Source organism: Pelecanus crispus, chromosome 7 (genome assembly GCF_030463565.1).
Source record: "Pelecanus crispus isolate bPelCri1 chromosome 7, bPelCri1.pri, whole genome shotgun sequence".
In the NCBI taxonomy this organism is placed as follows: Eukaryota; Metazoa; Chordata; class Aves; order Pelecaniformes; family Pelecanidae; genus Pelecanus; species Pelecanus crispus.
The window spans coordinates 31,727,200-31,742,698 of NC_134649.1; the positions used below are offsets into that span (position 1 = coordinate 31,727,200).

At 40.2% G+C, this 15,499-nt stretch overlaps 1 protein-coding gene across 1 annotated transcript in view; it reads right to left on the bottom strand.

Moving 5' to 3' along the window:
• Positions 1-13,900, bottom strand: part of RAD54L2 (RAD54 like 2) — a 53,030-nt gene extending 39,130 nt beyond the window's left edge. The window contains exons 1-2 of the mRNA XM_075714521.1: positions 13,870-13,900; positions 5,399-5,602 (exon numbers count right to left, since the gene is read on the bottom strand). Coding sequence (XP_075570636.1) covers positions 5,399-5,546 — 148 coding nt within the window. The 5' untranslated portion in view covers positions 5,547-5,602; positions 13,870-13,900. The remainder of the gene's footprint in view (positions 1-5,398; positions 5,603-13,869) is intronic.
• Between the last annotated feature and the right edge of the window lie 1,599 nt (positions 13,901-15,499).

Here is a 15,499-nt window from a genome sequence, read left to right on the forward strand (position 1 = left end):
CTGTCTCCACACTGCCTCTCAGTTTCATACAGGTGAGTATAACATGACCTAATTTATAAGAATAACTTCAGATGAAAAGCAAAAAAACTCATGCACATGAGCAGGAGGAGCCTGCTAAATGAACAGATTTACACCAAACACTTTCCTCTCTTCCCCTGTAAGGACAGAAATTTGCTCTACTCCCAACACCACACATCCAGCTGGGGACTCCCCCCCACACCACAGTGTTGTTTTGTTCCAGCGCTTTGCTGGGGAGAAGAAAAGATGGAATGACTTTGCGGGGGGAAGCACATGAATAACATGACCCCCCAAGATAAGCAGCAGCTCCCTGCACCTCAAGGATGCATTCAAGTATCATTCAAAAAAATATTAACCCACACTTCCACATGACTTTAAAAACAGATTTCCAAAATAATTTCAACTTTAATAATTCCAGGTTCTAATGAACTTTCTAGTAAGTATGGCGTTAACTACTGATTTTTTCCCCTCAGGTTAGACAAGGAAATTATCCAGGCAGGTACAAATCGATCTCACTTTCAATGTAATTGTACCCCTTGCTGCATGCAGTATGATGATTAGCCACAAAGAGCCACAAAGGAACATCACATTAAACCAAATCCATTCTTGCTATAATTTCATGCCAACATTTTTTTCCCAAACCACCAAGTGAAAATTGTACGCAAAGCTGATCTAGCAGTACCCCTTTACCTAAACAGGCTTTCCTCTAGCAAGAGTTCAAGGAAAGCAAAGAGCTTTTCAAACCTGAATCGACAGTGGCCGTCATCTGAAGTCAAGTACTCCTGCCCTGGTATCTTGGGACAACTCAAAACTGTGATTACCAAGTGGCATACTCAAATTCAAACAAAAAGCAGCCATTGAAATACATTCTGGATCATGCTCCAGAAACAAGAGGCAACTCTGAATCTGTCATGATGCTATCAAATATCATAGACAGGGATAAGCACAGTTTTAAGAGGCTAGGGTGAGGAAAATGGTCTCTCTTTCCCCTCACTAACCTCCTGTGCCAGTCCTTCAGAGGTTATGAGACTTGGCCCTGGTGCCTTCACCCTACTAAGAAGCTGCAGTGAAAAAGAGCACAGGCACCTGTGTGTCCTCCACTCTCCTGGGACTTGTGATTCTGTACCACCAACACAACTGTGCTCCTTACTGACTCCTCTCTTAGGGTCCATATGTCCATAGAAAGCCCACACAAAGCAGTTGTGTTTTGCTCCAGCACTTTGTCAGGGAGGAGGAGTAACAGTATGAGTCCAAGGTAGGAAGAGGGAGTGCAGACTCCCTCCATCTTCTGTTCTCCACTAGTCAAACAGATGCCACGGAGCTAGCACACCCTGAGCCCTGGGGAAAGAAAGAGGGGATGGGACAGGAGAAAACAGGTAAAGTGGACAACAGAAGGCAGAAGACAAGGCTAGTTGTGTGGAGATTGTCATATCACAGTAGTAGCATCTAATACGCTATTACTTGGTGTTGCCCAGTGCATCTGTACATTAAGAATTGCAGTACTACCGTGGTACTGGAAAATTGTCCACTGTCAGACCCGAGAAGTACTGATTCCAATCCCTGTCTGCTGTACACCCTATAATGCAAACACAACTAGTTACCTCTGAGAACAGTGTCTGAATGCCTGTGCTCATAAAGGCATCTTTCAGAGAACTGAAACAACCAGCTCTTTACACTTTTACCCAGAGTTACACTTTAAAAAAGTGTTTAACTCATATACTCAGAGGTAAAAAAACATCACAATTAATAGCAGAATTACAGCAATATGTATGAGTAGAAGACAATGAATTCCAGAGACTTCAATAAGAATAATCCAAAGACATTCAGAAAGTGAAAAACCAGAGAACTACACTGGGATTTGTTCAAATACTGAACAGCTTTCCTCAGGAAAGCTCTGAGGTATGAACAGTCCCTGCATTTGAAATTATCTGTAAAATCCATATTGGAGGTTTGTTTCCTCTTTGCTCAAAGTAGCTTTTATTCCTATGGAGCTCTACACAGCCCTGAGCAACTACCAGGATCAGAGAAAAAGTGCAGGACTTGAAACAGCCCTTTATCTCTACAGTCATCAGTACATCACATTTCTAGTGAAAAGGATTAGGGAGTTAATGAAAAAAGTTCTTAGCAGTCACACACTGATATCACAAAATCGAACATGATAAAACAACTGCTGCTACCCACAAGTGATGAGAAAACAGATGCAGTGGGCAGGAATAACAAGGCTGGAAAAGCAGTGGAAGCCTCTGGCTAGGATTGAAGTTGCTGCTAGGATGGGTGTGCAGTCTGGCAGCCACTGAGAAGCAGTTGTAAGTGTCAGGGTAGGTATGTCCTGGAAGAAGTGTTCTAGAAAAAAAAAAGACTAAAGCTATAAGAGCTCCTACACATGATGCTAAGATTCATCAACTGACCACCACTGAAGAAATGTACAAAGTATGTAAGCTATGTGGTTATTAACGCTCAGTTATTCAGAAATATTCAGAAAACTAGCCTTCTGTGCTCTTTTTTTTTCCTTGAGGGCAGGGGGAAAAGGTTTAAGAAGTGCTTTCATCAAGACTGAAAGTTTGTACCATAAAAGTCCAAACTAAAGTAAGCTCTAGACCATCTAGGGACACCCTGTACTAAATGGAAACAAAATTTCAGGTTCTCAGAGCAGAAATGAGAAAAACTGCACCAAAACTGAAGACAGCACTCTTAATTACCAGAATGTAAAAGAACACGAAGACAAGTCTGAAACTGAGACCACCACAGGTATTAATTCCACACACAACATCTATCAAAAAGACAAAAACAGGTTAAATGGGCAAAACACAAGTCACTGCTAAGTCTGAGACCAGACTATCCACCACCAACAGGTGTGGGTAATACTACATTAACCCTGGAAGGTTCATAAGTAATCTGAGTAACCATCAAAACATTGAAAACCTATGTTCCCAAAACAAAGCCACTATTTTGCAAGCAAGCAGTAAAAGTGTTAGTTTTAGAATTGTTCTAATCACTATTATTTAAAACAAGTAATGTTTCAGTTTGGAGAAAACGTATATGCAGCCTGTCACCCTTCCAAGGAAATAACTGTGAAAGATAAATAATAGTCTAAATCTTGAAGTGCTAGAAATATGCAAGAGCCCATCCACAAGGGAAGAATCCCCCCAGGATCCCCAATGGAACATCGACAGAACAACCACAATAGCAGGAGGGGAGGAGAACACCACAGCTGGGAACAGGGAGAACAAACTTTTAACAGAAATTATTAAAATTAAGCTTTTAAAAAGCTTCATAGTATAAACATTAGAGCACTTAGTTCCTTCTTGTGAATAAGAGTAACTGTCTGTTCCTAAGAGGATTTTTACGAATGAGGGCCACGTACAAAGAGATGGGACTTTAAACATCAGATGAGCAAATAAAATGATCCTCTTAATTCTGAAGTTAGCTATATTTCATAGGCCAAACAGCAGGAGACCAGTTTTAGATTAGATTTAAGGTAATATAGATGTCAAATGACATTTCTGAGGCAGTATGTACCTCTGAAGAGGTATCAGGAAAAGCAGAGCGGACACCTCCACAGAAAACAATAGTTATACAGCTAAGCACACAGAAAGCATCCTGATATTCTGGCAGACAGAATTAAAGCTGAAACAATCTGAAACGTCAAAGGCAATCTAGCTTTGCTCAGATTGTGTAAGAAAGAGTTTCTCCTGTACCTAATGAACAACTATAAAAACATTTTATGTTAGTTACATATAAATTGTCTTTTTACTCTCTCTCATTATTTCCTACATTTGTTAAAATTTAATTTTAATTAGCCACTAAAGAAATGTAAAGCATAAACGTTTCTAGTGTTTTAAGATGAAAATAAACAGCTGTCATTAATGGTTAGTGATGTTCTGATATACCTACATTAATTTTGTTTGCTTTGGAAAGAATAATCCTGATAAACAATTATGAGTATTCAGCCACAATAATATAGATGTAGATGATAAAACACATAGGTCTATGACAAAATAACCATGGGCAATGACCCACGTGGACATGACATACAGCCACTCCTCTCTGTTAATAAAAGTTTGTCTGCAACATCATGCTTCTTATTGCTCCACTGGGTGCAGGTTCCCATGCAGGTTCCCATGAACAAAGTGACAAGGTCACTGCCAGTCTCTTTGAGACAAAGTAATCTGTGGCCCTATAACTCTATCTCCTGGGAGTTCCCTTGTTTCTTACCTGAACTAACACTTCCATTTCTGCTGCTTTCTCATTAGAAAAAGCCATCACATGAATAAAACCAGAGGAATAAAATTAATTTGTGTAAACATTTTATAAGCATTTTAAATCAAAACAGCATCTTCAAGTAGCACGTAGCTGAAAGAATATAAAAAAACCCAAACAACACTTGAGGACAACAATGTACTTTGAAACCAAAAATACTTTACTAACTAGAAGAACAGAGAAAAGTATCTGTCTTTAACACATTCTATGCTAAGAAAATGAAGACCATTCTCAGTAGGTCAATGTAGGTGCATTCAAAAATCTGCACACCCTTTGAAATTACTAAAAATTACAATTTTAAAGGAAGCAAATACAGCATTCCTTTAGGCTTGGGCTGTAGTTTTATGATACAAGGAGTTTGGTGGCAAATACAGCACATAGAATTCCCACCTGAGCCATGCACTCCTGTTTACATGCCCTAGAACATCAGCCCTTCTGCTGGACCAAACAACATATTTCTAGGATCATGCCATGAACCGGAACAGTTACCTAATCTTGCTTAAATGTAACCTGCACAGCACAGGTCCACAGCTATATTGGTCCTAACTGAAGAGGACGGTGGGGCAGTTATAAGTAGGTGAGGATAGAAGGTGACACCTTACTTAGTCAGCACTGCCACCATTCATATTGTAAAACAAACAAATAAACTCAACCTCTATGCTGTCAGAACATCTTCCAGTTGTTAAAGATGATTATTGTAAGTGAGCAATAATTGCCCATAGCATCCATTAAATTGTTTACCTATGGGCAAGCCAGTGATGTAAATATATTTAATTTCACCGGATCCTTTTAATAATACAAGTATTTGTAAATTGATTTATTTACTTCTTTCTATAATTGCTTCCCCCGAATCTGTAGCTATTTTAAAAATTCTATCCTCCTTACAGTTTATGCTTGTGGCTTGTTTTCATGATGGAAATTTTTTTTGGCCAGGAGTCCAAATTTAACCTACATTAAATCCCTATTTAAACTAAACACCCACATAAACACTTCTGTCTACCAAGCGCTGGACAAATCCTAACCCTTCTGCTACATACCAAGGCGTTGCTCACCAAAATTAGTAATGCCAGTTTTGTATAACAAATGTATGCAGAGATTCACAACCCTATTCACTTACCACTCTCATCAAGTAAGTCCTCCTCATCATCCCCATCGTTATCCTCCTCCATCGCCTCCTCCTCATCTTCCTCCTCCTCCTCTTCCATATCCTCCTGCTCCAAGTCCGGGTCCAGGTCCGGATCACTCCCTGAGATTGACTCGTCTGACATGATTCCCAGTGGTGCTCCTTGTGCATTACCTGCTCATGTTCTACCGTGAGGCAGCCCTGTGAGAAAAGAGAAGAGGTACATAATGACTCTAGTAAATCCCAACCTTTGAGCCTCAAGGCTCAAAATGATAGCAGGATTACTGCATATAAAAACACAAATCTGCCATCAGTCTTTTAAATAACAGTTATATCAGACTGTGCACAAAATCCTGTGTAGAAAATGGATGCCATAAGCAATGTATCGTAATGCTATAGACGTAGAATCTATATCGTAGAATCAGTATCAGAACCAATATATTAACTAATCACTCAAAACCCCACCTCTTTCTTGGTACCCTTGACATGTACACAGCAGAAAGATTCCTAGTATCAATGTCTGATTATACAAAGATGCAAAAATAAATAAATTACGTGAAGAATTTCAGAATACTACCATCCAAACATGAAGCACAGAAAAAAGGATCAGTCAATCCCTTACAGATACCTGTTACCCTGATCCCTGAGCACTGCAAACATCATCGGAGTATGCAGACTGTGGGTCGCAGACAGAAACCATCCTCCTGACTTAGCTGTACCTGCTGCGAAGGTCACCCAGTTACTCATCACAGACTGTCTGAAGTCTCTGTTCCAACCAACAGGACAGAGACAGAGTTACCTTAATAACAGTATGGACAGAAGACAACAAAGATCCAGTTTTCAAAGGTTGTACAACCCTTTGTAAAGCAGGGTAAGAAGAAAAGTAAACACAAAGGAAGGATGGATCAGAGAGAATTTGCATTTCCTTCCTCTAAAGGACAAGACCAGAGCTGGCTGTGCATAATTCCTCTGTTAGCTACTCCAGTGCATCACAGCAGAAATCATGGTACAAAACAATAATAAAGCCTAAAGAGATGGCCAGGGCAATCACAAAGTCACAAGTTTATCTGTTCAGATCATGCACTATCACTTCTGAACAGTGATGGGTGCTCCTCTTCCATACACAAAGAACTACCATAAAGGAGCTGTGTAAGATGGATGAAAAGAAACTCACACAGCCAAGAAAGGAAAATAAAGAAGGCATCTTGATCTCAAGGAACATAAAGCAAAGGATGTGTTCAAAATCATGCCTCAGAAGAATTACTACCCACACATTCCCCAGAAAGCTTTAAAGGAAGAAGAGGTAAACGTTTCCTCATCACTCATTTTCCACTGCCCCCTACTTAACCACGCTTCCAGAGTAAACTATAAAATGTTTGAGAACTAATCAGTCACTTTAAAAAAACCCCAAAACTAAACTAAAAACTTTAAAGCAGATAAGGCAGCATACATATCTACCAACACTTCAAGAAACAGAAAAAAATTCATTTTCAGCTGTGTTTCAGCAGTAACTAGATAAGCTCAGAAACTTGAAGGTTAAAGACACAACTCAACACCCCTGTAGCAGGGCTGAAAATCTAACTGTCAAGTATGCTGAATTATTCCAGCTGAAGTCATCAGTTCCTGCTTTGCCTCTCTCAGCTCCTCAGTAACATTGAAGAGTGTCTGAAAGAAAATAAACACAAGTGAAGAACAGGCTTTGTGGAGATTGGTATTGGAATAGGAAGCCTTTCACCACAAGGTCCCAGGAGCACTTTACCAGCAGGCAGAGACAACTGAAGTCCCTACACTATTACACGTGTCACACAAAATAAGTTGGCTTAGTCAAGCAGATAGTAGAAAAGGCCAAAATCTAAATTAGCTCAAGTGGAACTGTGCCAGTTTACACAAGCCAAACAGATTTATTCAGCTTCCGTGGTCTGCTGGTAGGCGAGTACCGAGCCCTGTTGCTGTCATATGGTGACCGCCGGGCACTGCAAGGTCCAGCACTGCTTATTTTCTGATGTCTGGTGACTTCAGTCAAGGACTGCAGACGCAAAGCAATCTATCATCAGAAGTTTTTCCTGACAAATGCCTTCTAAAGTCTATGTGTATTTCAAAACAGCAGCTTATTTTTGCTTTTAAATAGCAACAATGTTCCCTTCCAGCTGATATTCAGCCCTAAGGAAAACAAACATTGTTCCAATCCTCTTCAGAGGTTCTACTCAGGCCTATAACTGTAAAGCTGCATTTCTTTACATTTCAGAAGGAGATAGTCACTAGTGTTACCTTCATAGGTCTCTACTGGTTCCCTGGGATTTCAAGGAGATTTATTTATTCCCATGCTATCCACACTGTGCTATAAAGCACCTTCCATGATATCTGCCAGAATCTATATCAACAGAAGCATATTAAAAAAAACTCGTTGTTTTACTATCCCAGCAAACTAAACACCACCAAAAAAAACCCAAACCCCAAAACCCCAACCCCTAAAAAAAGAAGAATTACAAACACTACTAAAATGGCAGGAATGAATTCTCATCTACAAACAGGAAAAGCAGAAGTGCCATAATGCCACTAAACACTCCAGGTCAAAGACTGACACATGATACAGTTTCTCTCAACAGTATCCTCCTGTGTATCATCTCTCATGTTTCACTGTTTGTCACAGAACCTTAAAAAAAAAAAAAAACCACCACAAAACACTTTCTGAAAATTGTTTAAAGGAAAGGATATGGGTTCTTCTCTTTCTATAAATGAAATGCAATCCAGTGGAGAGTAGCTATCGCTCAGACTGGAGTACAAAAGGGCTCTAATCTAAGCTTTATTTTTGTTTTAGCAGTAAGTACATGTTCTTTATAAGCTAATTCTTGACACCCGCTCAGCAGCCCCAGCCATATGCAGGGGAGTTAAACAGAAGCTTTTGAAAAGACTTAATTAAATCTCGCAGAAGCTGGATGAAAGAAAGATGGTTAACTCCTCTGTGCCTATTGTCATGCTGCTGTCTGTCTTCCTCCTTCCCATTCTCCTCCTCGGCTTTGCAGCAGCCGCTCTCCCTTGTGTAAGCCCCAGGTCTCGGGAGGGCTCCCACCCTGCCTGGTGGCACAGGGAGCACGCAGCAGGGACACGGCACGACAGGCAGGTAGGCATTATACACATTACACAGCTGCGAGACTGCCCTCGTTTCTCACACTGATCTGACCCAGTTCGGAGCCTTCCACCAAGGGGAATTACACAACAGGCCCAGAGTGTAGCTACTGCTACTGTTTTATGGCCGAGTTATTCCAACCTGCCCCATCTCTTGCCTTTGCACACACAGGCGCACCATGCTCAACATGTAATTGCTGCAGGAAGTGCGCTTTGCAAGAGATAAACAGATTACCTTCAACTAATCAAAGTTACCGTTTGTCCGTCTGTCCCACATTGGACAAACCTGCAAGCCCCCTGCCCTGCTGCAAAAAGGGAAGCTGCACCCCAAGCAGTATGCGGTAAGGAGGGCTACCAGAACAAAGAATACAAACCAAACCTGCTGCACCACAGTTTACAACAGGAAGCCAGAGGTCCATACAGTACAGCGCCCAGTTCAATACATGGTGAGGTTGCTGAGAAAACGGGGTGGGTTATTAGGTGAAAACACTTTGAAAAATTCCTCTTGCTTACTCAGGAAAGAGAAAAGAGCTGTCATGTTTATCCTACCCAGGAAGTTAAACCCTGCAATCAGCTGCACATCAAATTAACATCCAAGACAGCCTCTCTCATGTATTATGTCCTGTCTTTCAACAAAGATAAAAATAGTTCCAAAGTTTTTGGGGCTTTGCTTTTTTAAGGTAGAACATTTCAGATAGTGCGTAAATGCCATGTGGTGACGACTGCCTCCTCCCAGCCTGCACAGAAAGGAGGCCCAGTTCTGGATGAGGAAACTTCAAGGGCTTGCAAATTTGGACACATTTCTGTTGTCCCCGTGTTTTTCTTTCACTCTGCAAAGGTTCTTAAAATCACCATTTCTTCTTACATATGAAGTTAGAGAGAAATGTGAAAACAAACTTTTTCCCCATAGATAGTTTTTCACCACAGGGTCACACATGCCATGAGCCAAACTATTAAGTGAAACAGCAAACATCATGGGATCTGGCAACTTTGCCCATTTCTGTACAACATGACCGCTTTATTTAACTATTACAAACACAAACAAGTAAAAAGGAAGGATGCAGGACAGGGCAGACTGGAGTCCTTCCACACTTGAGGAAGGAGGAGCAGGATTCCCCTGTACCTCCAGGAAGCCACAGAAGCCAATGTGGCTTTACAGAAACTCTTGGCCTGCCATGACACAAGTGATTTAGGCACAGGACATACTCATTCCTGAGTACACACCCATCTCATACAAATCCCTTCAGAAAGGGCAGGTTTAACACTAATGCTACTATGGTGCTGAATAGCAAAGAGGATTCCATCACCTCCCCAACCTCCAGCCAAGCCCAGTATCTGGGACTCATCAAGATTTGTCCCTTAAAGCCTGTTTTGTAACCACGACTTCACATTGCTCATTGTGGTGTTTGGCTATAGAAACAGGATCAAGCATGCTGGCAAATCACAAGAGGATTTGCACAGACAGTTTAATAAAACCAGGTGTTTCAAAGTCAGTGCTGCATAACGCTCTTCAGTTTCTGCTATACAGTCATGTTTTATGGTAATAATTTCCTTTATCTTTTTTTGTTTGGGAGCAAAACAGCAAAATGGTTGGTTGGTTGGGGCCATAAGATTTCCCTTACACACTCAGCTCACACACAAACTGGATGTATATGAAGGTAACTGCTGGCTCCTCGGGAGAAATTTCATCATTTTGCTAGATCGCATGCTAGCATAGCTTTGGTATCTTATAGGTAGCCTTCAGTAACTAATGGAAAATTATATAAAGCATACACATGGATCGCTAAAGAGGTCATGAGCTTAAGCTTCTCTGCAAGATAAAAGAATCTTGTAACAGTTTGCAAGTAATAACTTGCAATGTTATTGCAAAATAACAATGAATACTTTTTTGTTCAATTTAAAAACCTAATACGAAATAAATGTGAGATCAGTGGATTTGGACAGTTTGATTCTAACAAACATTAGAACTTCTCTAATTTACATTATGTAATGTATTAACATATCTATTTTACGTTATAATGTAAAAAATGGTAGGGGAGGGGGGAATCACTTAAAAGGATAAGTGTTTTCTCAAAAAAGAGCCAACAGTGTTACTGACCAATACTAGTCTAGCAGATCCTCTATACATTTTTAACAAAGCAAACTTAAGCATTTACTGAAAAATCAACAGGATCTTCTTTCCCCCAGCGATAACCCCCACAAATTGCATTTAAAGCCATCCTTAATTGATTATTTCATGATTTAAATCCTTTCATCCTTTGCAGTCTGAAACTATTAAGACTCAAGCAACACAGTTTTGCAGCTGTGATTCACGGTGTCCATACACTGCTAGCTGGGAAGGAAGAAAACAATTCTCCTCCTTCATTTCCTCTTGTTCAAATTGCAACAAAACTAAGCAGCATTGATCCCCTCTCTAGGTGATGCGTATGTGTTTACTACAGGAATATTAAACTGAAGAAAGGAAAAAGCAGCAAACTGTAAAACATAAATTGGAGAGTATCTGCTTGCACTGGACCACCCGTCTGAGGAAGGCAAGTGTGCTTCTCCCCACCCCAGGCAAACACAGGCACAACGTGTCTAGTCTTCGCCTACATTTGATGTGAGTATTAAGGAGCCCAAAAAAAAAAAAAAAAAAGTGTCCTTTAAAAAACACTTCCATATATCAGTTTTGGGAGAATTGCAGGACCTGCTTGTTTATTCTCTCTAGAGTAATAATCTCCTTCCTAAAAGGCACCAGAATACTAAAACCAGCCTGAAACTGGTTGTTCCCTGACAACGAAACCAACAAAAGCTGCTGCAAGAATGGGGGGAGGAAGCAAAAAAAAAACCCTAAAACCAACTCATAAAGAAAGAAAAGGGAGAGCTAATCCTTCCCCTCTGTTGACATGACAGTGCTGGAACGGAGAACATGACAATGAACATTACATAAGGCCTGGCTCCCACTAAGATCCCGAACAAAAAGAGCTAGCACGAGTCAATGGCAGCATCTGCAGATCATTACACAACCCGGACTGGTGGCAGCAGCACACACCGGTGTCATCCATCAACTGCTGTGGGAACCTCCTTGCCACAGGGTCCTTTCTCTCCTGCGTTTCAGAAGGGATACGAGTACACCCTACCGATAGTGTAAACATTTTGTAACCTTTAAAGAAAAAATCCTGAATACTCTTCATAAGATATCAGCGCTCACTTCCACACAGATTTTGTAAGGCACTGACAAGCTCTTCACCTCTGGACAGAGCCAGCGGAAACAGGCAAACTATTTTTGTGTTTGTATATATGTACGTACATAATTATTTGCCCAAACAATGTTGCATTGCTTTTAAAAGCAATTTTATTTGATCACATTAAAGTAGCAGCTGGCTTCCTGTAAATCAACTCTTTCCTTTGAAATACTCAGAATGTCCTCACCAGTGAGCTGCCCTATCTAGAAGAGCAGTTTGTTTTGCACTGCATAAAATTTCAGGCTATGTGAGGTAAGAAGCATGTGATTGTTTTTGCTTCCAGTAATTACTGATACTCATCTGGATTAACACCATCACAAATGAACAGAAATTTTGTCTCTTACTTCACAGAAACCCCATTTATGTTTTTAGCTCTGGCAACTGCTGTATAAATGGCACTTGCATTCCCTGCTAAAGAAGTTGAGAAAAGGAAACTTTCCTTTCCTGATCACTGTTTCTGCTTTCAAGCAAACAGCATTTCAATATAAAAGCCACTTCCAAGTGTGCTTTTACAGGTTTTGCCATGGTGCTATAGCTATAGAAAAACCAGTACCTGTGAGAGGAATAAAATCCTGAGAAAAGATTTCGAATGATGGGGAAGACTCAATAGTAGGGCACGGCATGTCAGGATTCCAAATTATATTCAATACATTTTATATAGCAGATTAACTTGGGGCAAATTTGCCTACCCTGCATTAATGACAACCATTCTCAAGTTCCAAAAGATAGATTTTAAAAATCAGCTCATGGGAGAGGTATGCCACGCCTTCTCTTTGTGAGTATCCAAACTATGGCAAGAGGTGAGCCAATTCCCACAAGCAAGGAAGATCCAGATAATCGAAAGATCCCTCCAGGAGTTAAGCTCTTGTTATACATAGGTGCCAGAGAAGAAGTTATGTAATAAAGCAAGAATAAATTACATGAACAGAAGCAGTGGAACAGAGAGGAGCAAAAAGGTAAAGAGCTAATCCCCTCTCATGTATAGATCAGTCACTGTCACTCTATAAAGACAAGCTATGGCTTTGGTCATTGAGATATGCTAACATCATGGCTTACCTCCTTGAAGAGTATCCCACAGAAACAGACTGATATAGCTCATAAACAACGTTTTCATCTTTCAGAATGAGGAAAATTGCATGTCTTCCCGATGCTGAAAGGCCTAGTTGATCTATCCTGTTTTCTCAGTATCACCCCGTCCACACACCCTTCTTTCTTTGCCTCCCAGAGAAACACATTTCATTACCGGGGAATGATTCACTGCCTTTGACTGTGTCTCTGCTCAGGAAACAAGCTTTCCCATCAGCAGCGGTCCAGGGCAACCCACCATCCCCTATGAGACAGACGCCAGTCACATTACACACTGTCATCAACAGATCACAAAGTAAACACAACTTAACTCTTCCGTTGGTCCTATGTCTGCATTTCACTACAAAGAGTTGCAGAGGACTGGGAGTTTGTTTTCGATGCTTCATCCTTCTTCCTCTTCAGAACTGGACTAAAAAACTGGCGTTTTGGTTTATGCAGTTTTTAGAAAAATGAAGAATTCAACGTGGTTTTGTTCCTCTTTATTCCCTACCCCACCTCCAGCAATGATAATTACACTAGCAACAAAAAAGCGTTACTTATGCCACCTACAGTTTACCAAAGAAACTTGAACACACGCGAAAAAAGAAAGACGAAAACCAAAAAATCCTGAAGTAGGAGGAAATGGAAATAAACAGTTTTGAACTCACATGATACAAAGATGACAATTAGCATATGTTAGACCCAAGTTGCTCCAGTCTGTCAAGCAATCAGACTTTAAACTAATTTTTATTGGATTCCACTGTAGATTAAAAATCCATTAAAGGATTAAAAACTGTCAGAAACATGGGTTTCTTTCAGAGTCATTCCCTCCAACAGAACATTCTACTTGCACAGTGCTGGAAAAATTTACAGTAAACACCACTTATAAAGGTCGCTTTTCTGCTGGTTTTAAGAACAAAGTCACCAAAACCTGTAGATCTTTGCCTTTCCCACTGAACAGGTCAAAATAAAACAGTCACATCAATCCTTATCTATCCTGCACAAATACATTTGTTTTGATAACACTTAGGATTGACACTATAGGCAGCTCACATGGAAAGCAACTTGATGAAATAGCCTCCCGTGGTTTTGTCCTTAGTAATGGAATCGCCACTTTGGTTGTGTTTCGCTGGCTCAAAACCTCCCAATGGTTTGGACAGGCCTGCAAGGGAAAAGAATGCAGCTTACTGCCTCTCACCATACAGCACAAACAATCCAACGCACTGTTCAGGGGATCATTTGCATATCCACACACAAACCACCCCAATTAGAGATAAGTATTATTTCACAAAAGAAACTAAGCTATGAGTCTCATGATATACATACTACATTTTTAGCTTATAAAAATGTGAGCATACAACTCTACATACTTGAGCTTACTTTCAAAAGAGCTTTATAAGCAGCACAATGCAAGTTTGGATGAGGAGATATACAAATATTAACATAAAGATAACATACCCTGCAGGTCACCATACCCTTTTGGTAAAGATACACAACTGTCCAGTCCCAACGTATGTTAAACAGGACATTAATTACCCTTATGAATAGACACAAGCATATCCAATGCTAAGATAGGAAGGTGCAATTGAAAAGGGACATACTAGCAAATTATTAAAAACCACTGTATGGTGAATAAGCACCACAACAGTCATCTACAGAAGTAGCTGCTGGCTATTAGACACAATTTTAGAGTAAAAATGTCACTATCTCCCAAATGTATAAATTCACTTAACCTTCATAAATGCTAGGAATGTCTTCTGTAGTACTGGTTCTTACTGAACAGACAATACTGTGTAGATATTCATACCCATGCGGAATCCAAATGCTATGTTTCCAAGATTCAGAAGCAGAATGATAAAGAGCATTCAACTGTGATCTTCAAAACTGCATAGCCTTTTGCGTATTCTTTCTCTCGAAGTTAAGTGCAAGTTTCAGTCAACTGCCTTCGCCAAGTGACCACTTTTTCTATCGAAGCTCATTTAGCGTTTGTAAATGCTGCTTGACTGGCTGCTGTACCCAGCAAGCAAATACAGAAGGAACTGCAGGCAAGCCAGTTCTTCTAGCATCATGTTGACATGTTACCATCCCAAGCAAAGGGGATCATAGGTTGTAAGAAGTCAATATCCCTATCCTCAGCTGCTGATATCTCCCAAAACATAACAGGAATGGAATTTCTTGTCCCGTCTCCATTTTTCCTCCCCTCCTCTTGAATTACTAGTTGGATTATTGAATTATTAGTCTTGAATCAAGGTGGCCAAGTCATTTTACTCAAACTACCCATTTGTCTAATGGTAGGAGTTCTTGATCATTATTGATCTGGGCTGAACTCAGAAATTTGAATAGTCCTATAACTCTTCTTTTGATGGGGAGTTCTTGGGTACAATTAATAGCATTCTTTAGCAGAGAAAACTAGTTACATGGCACTTCCAGAGCAGATTTACTGGCAATGCTGTAAAATCTCACTCAAATTCATCCATAGTTCTCTCTCTGTTAGGAATGAAGGAAACAAGTGATAGAAGTTAAAGACTTTCCAGAGGATGCACCTTCTCATCACAATAAAAGCATATATTCACAAAAAGAATATATATTCCACACTAGCAGCAGAGGCTAACAGCTCTGTATCTCATTCTGTTAAAATAAGCATTTCACTGACCAGAGGTATTGATTTACTTGAAATATAAGA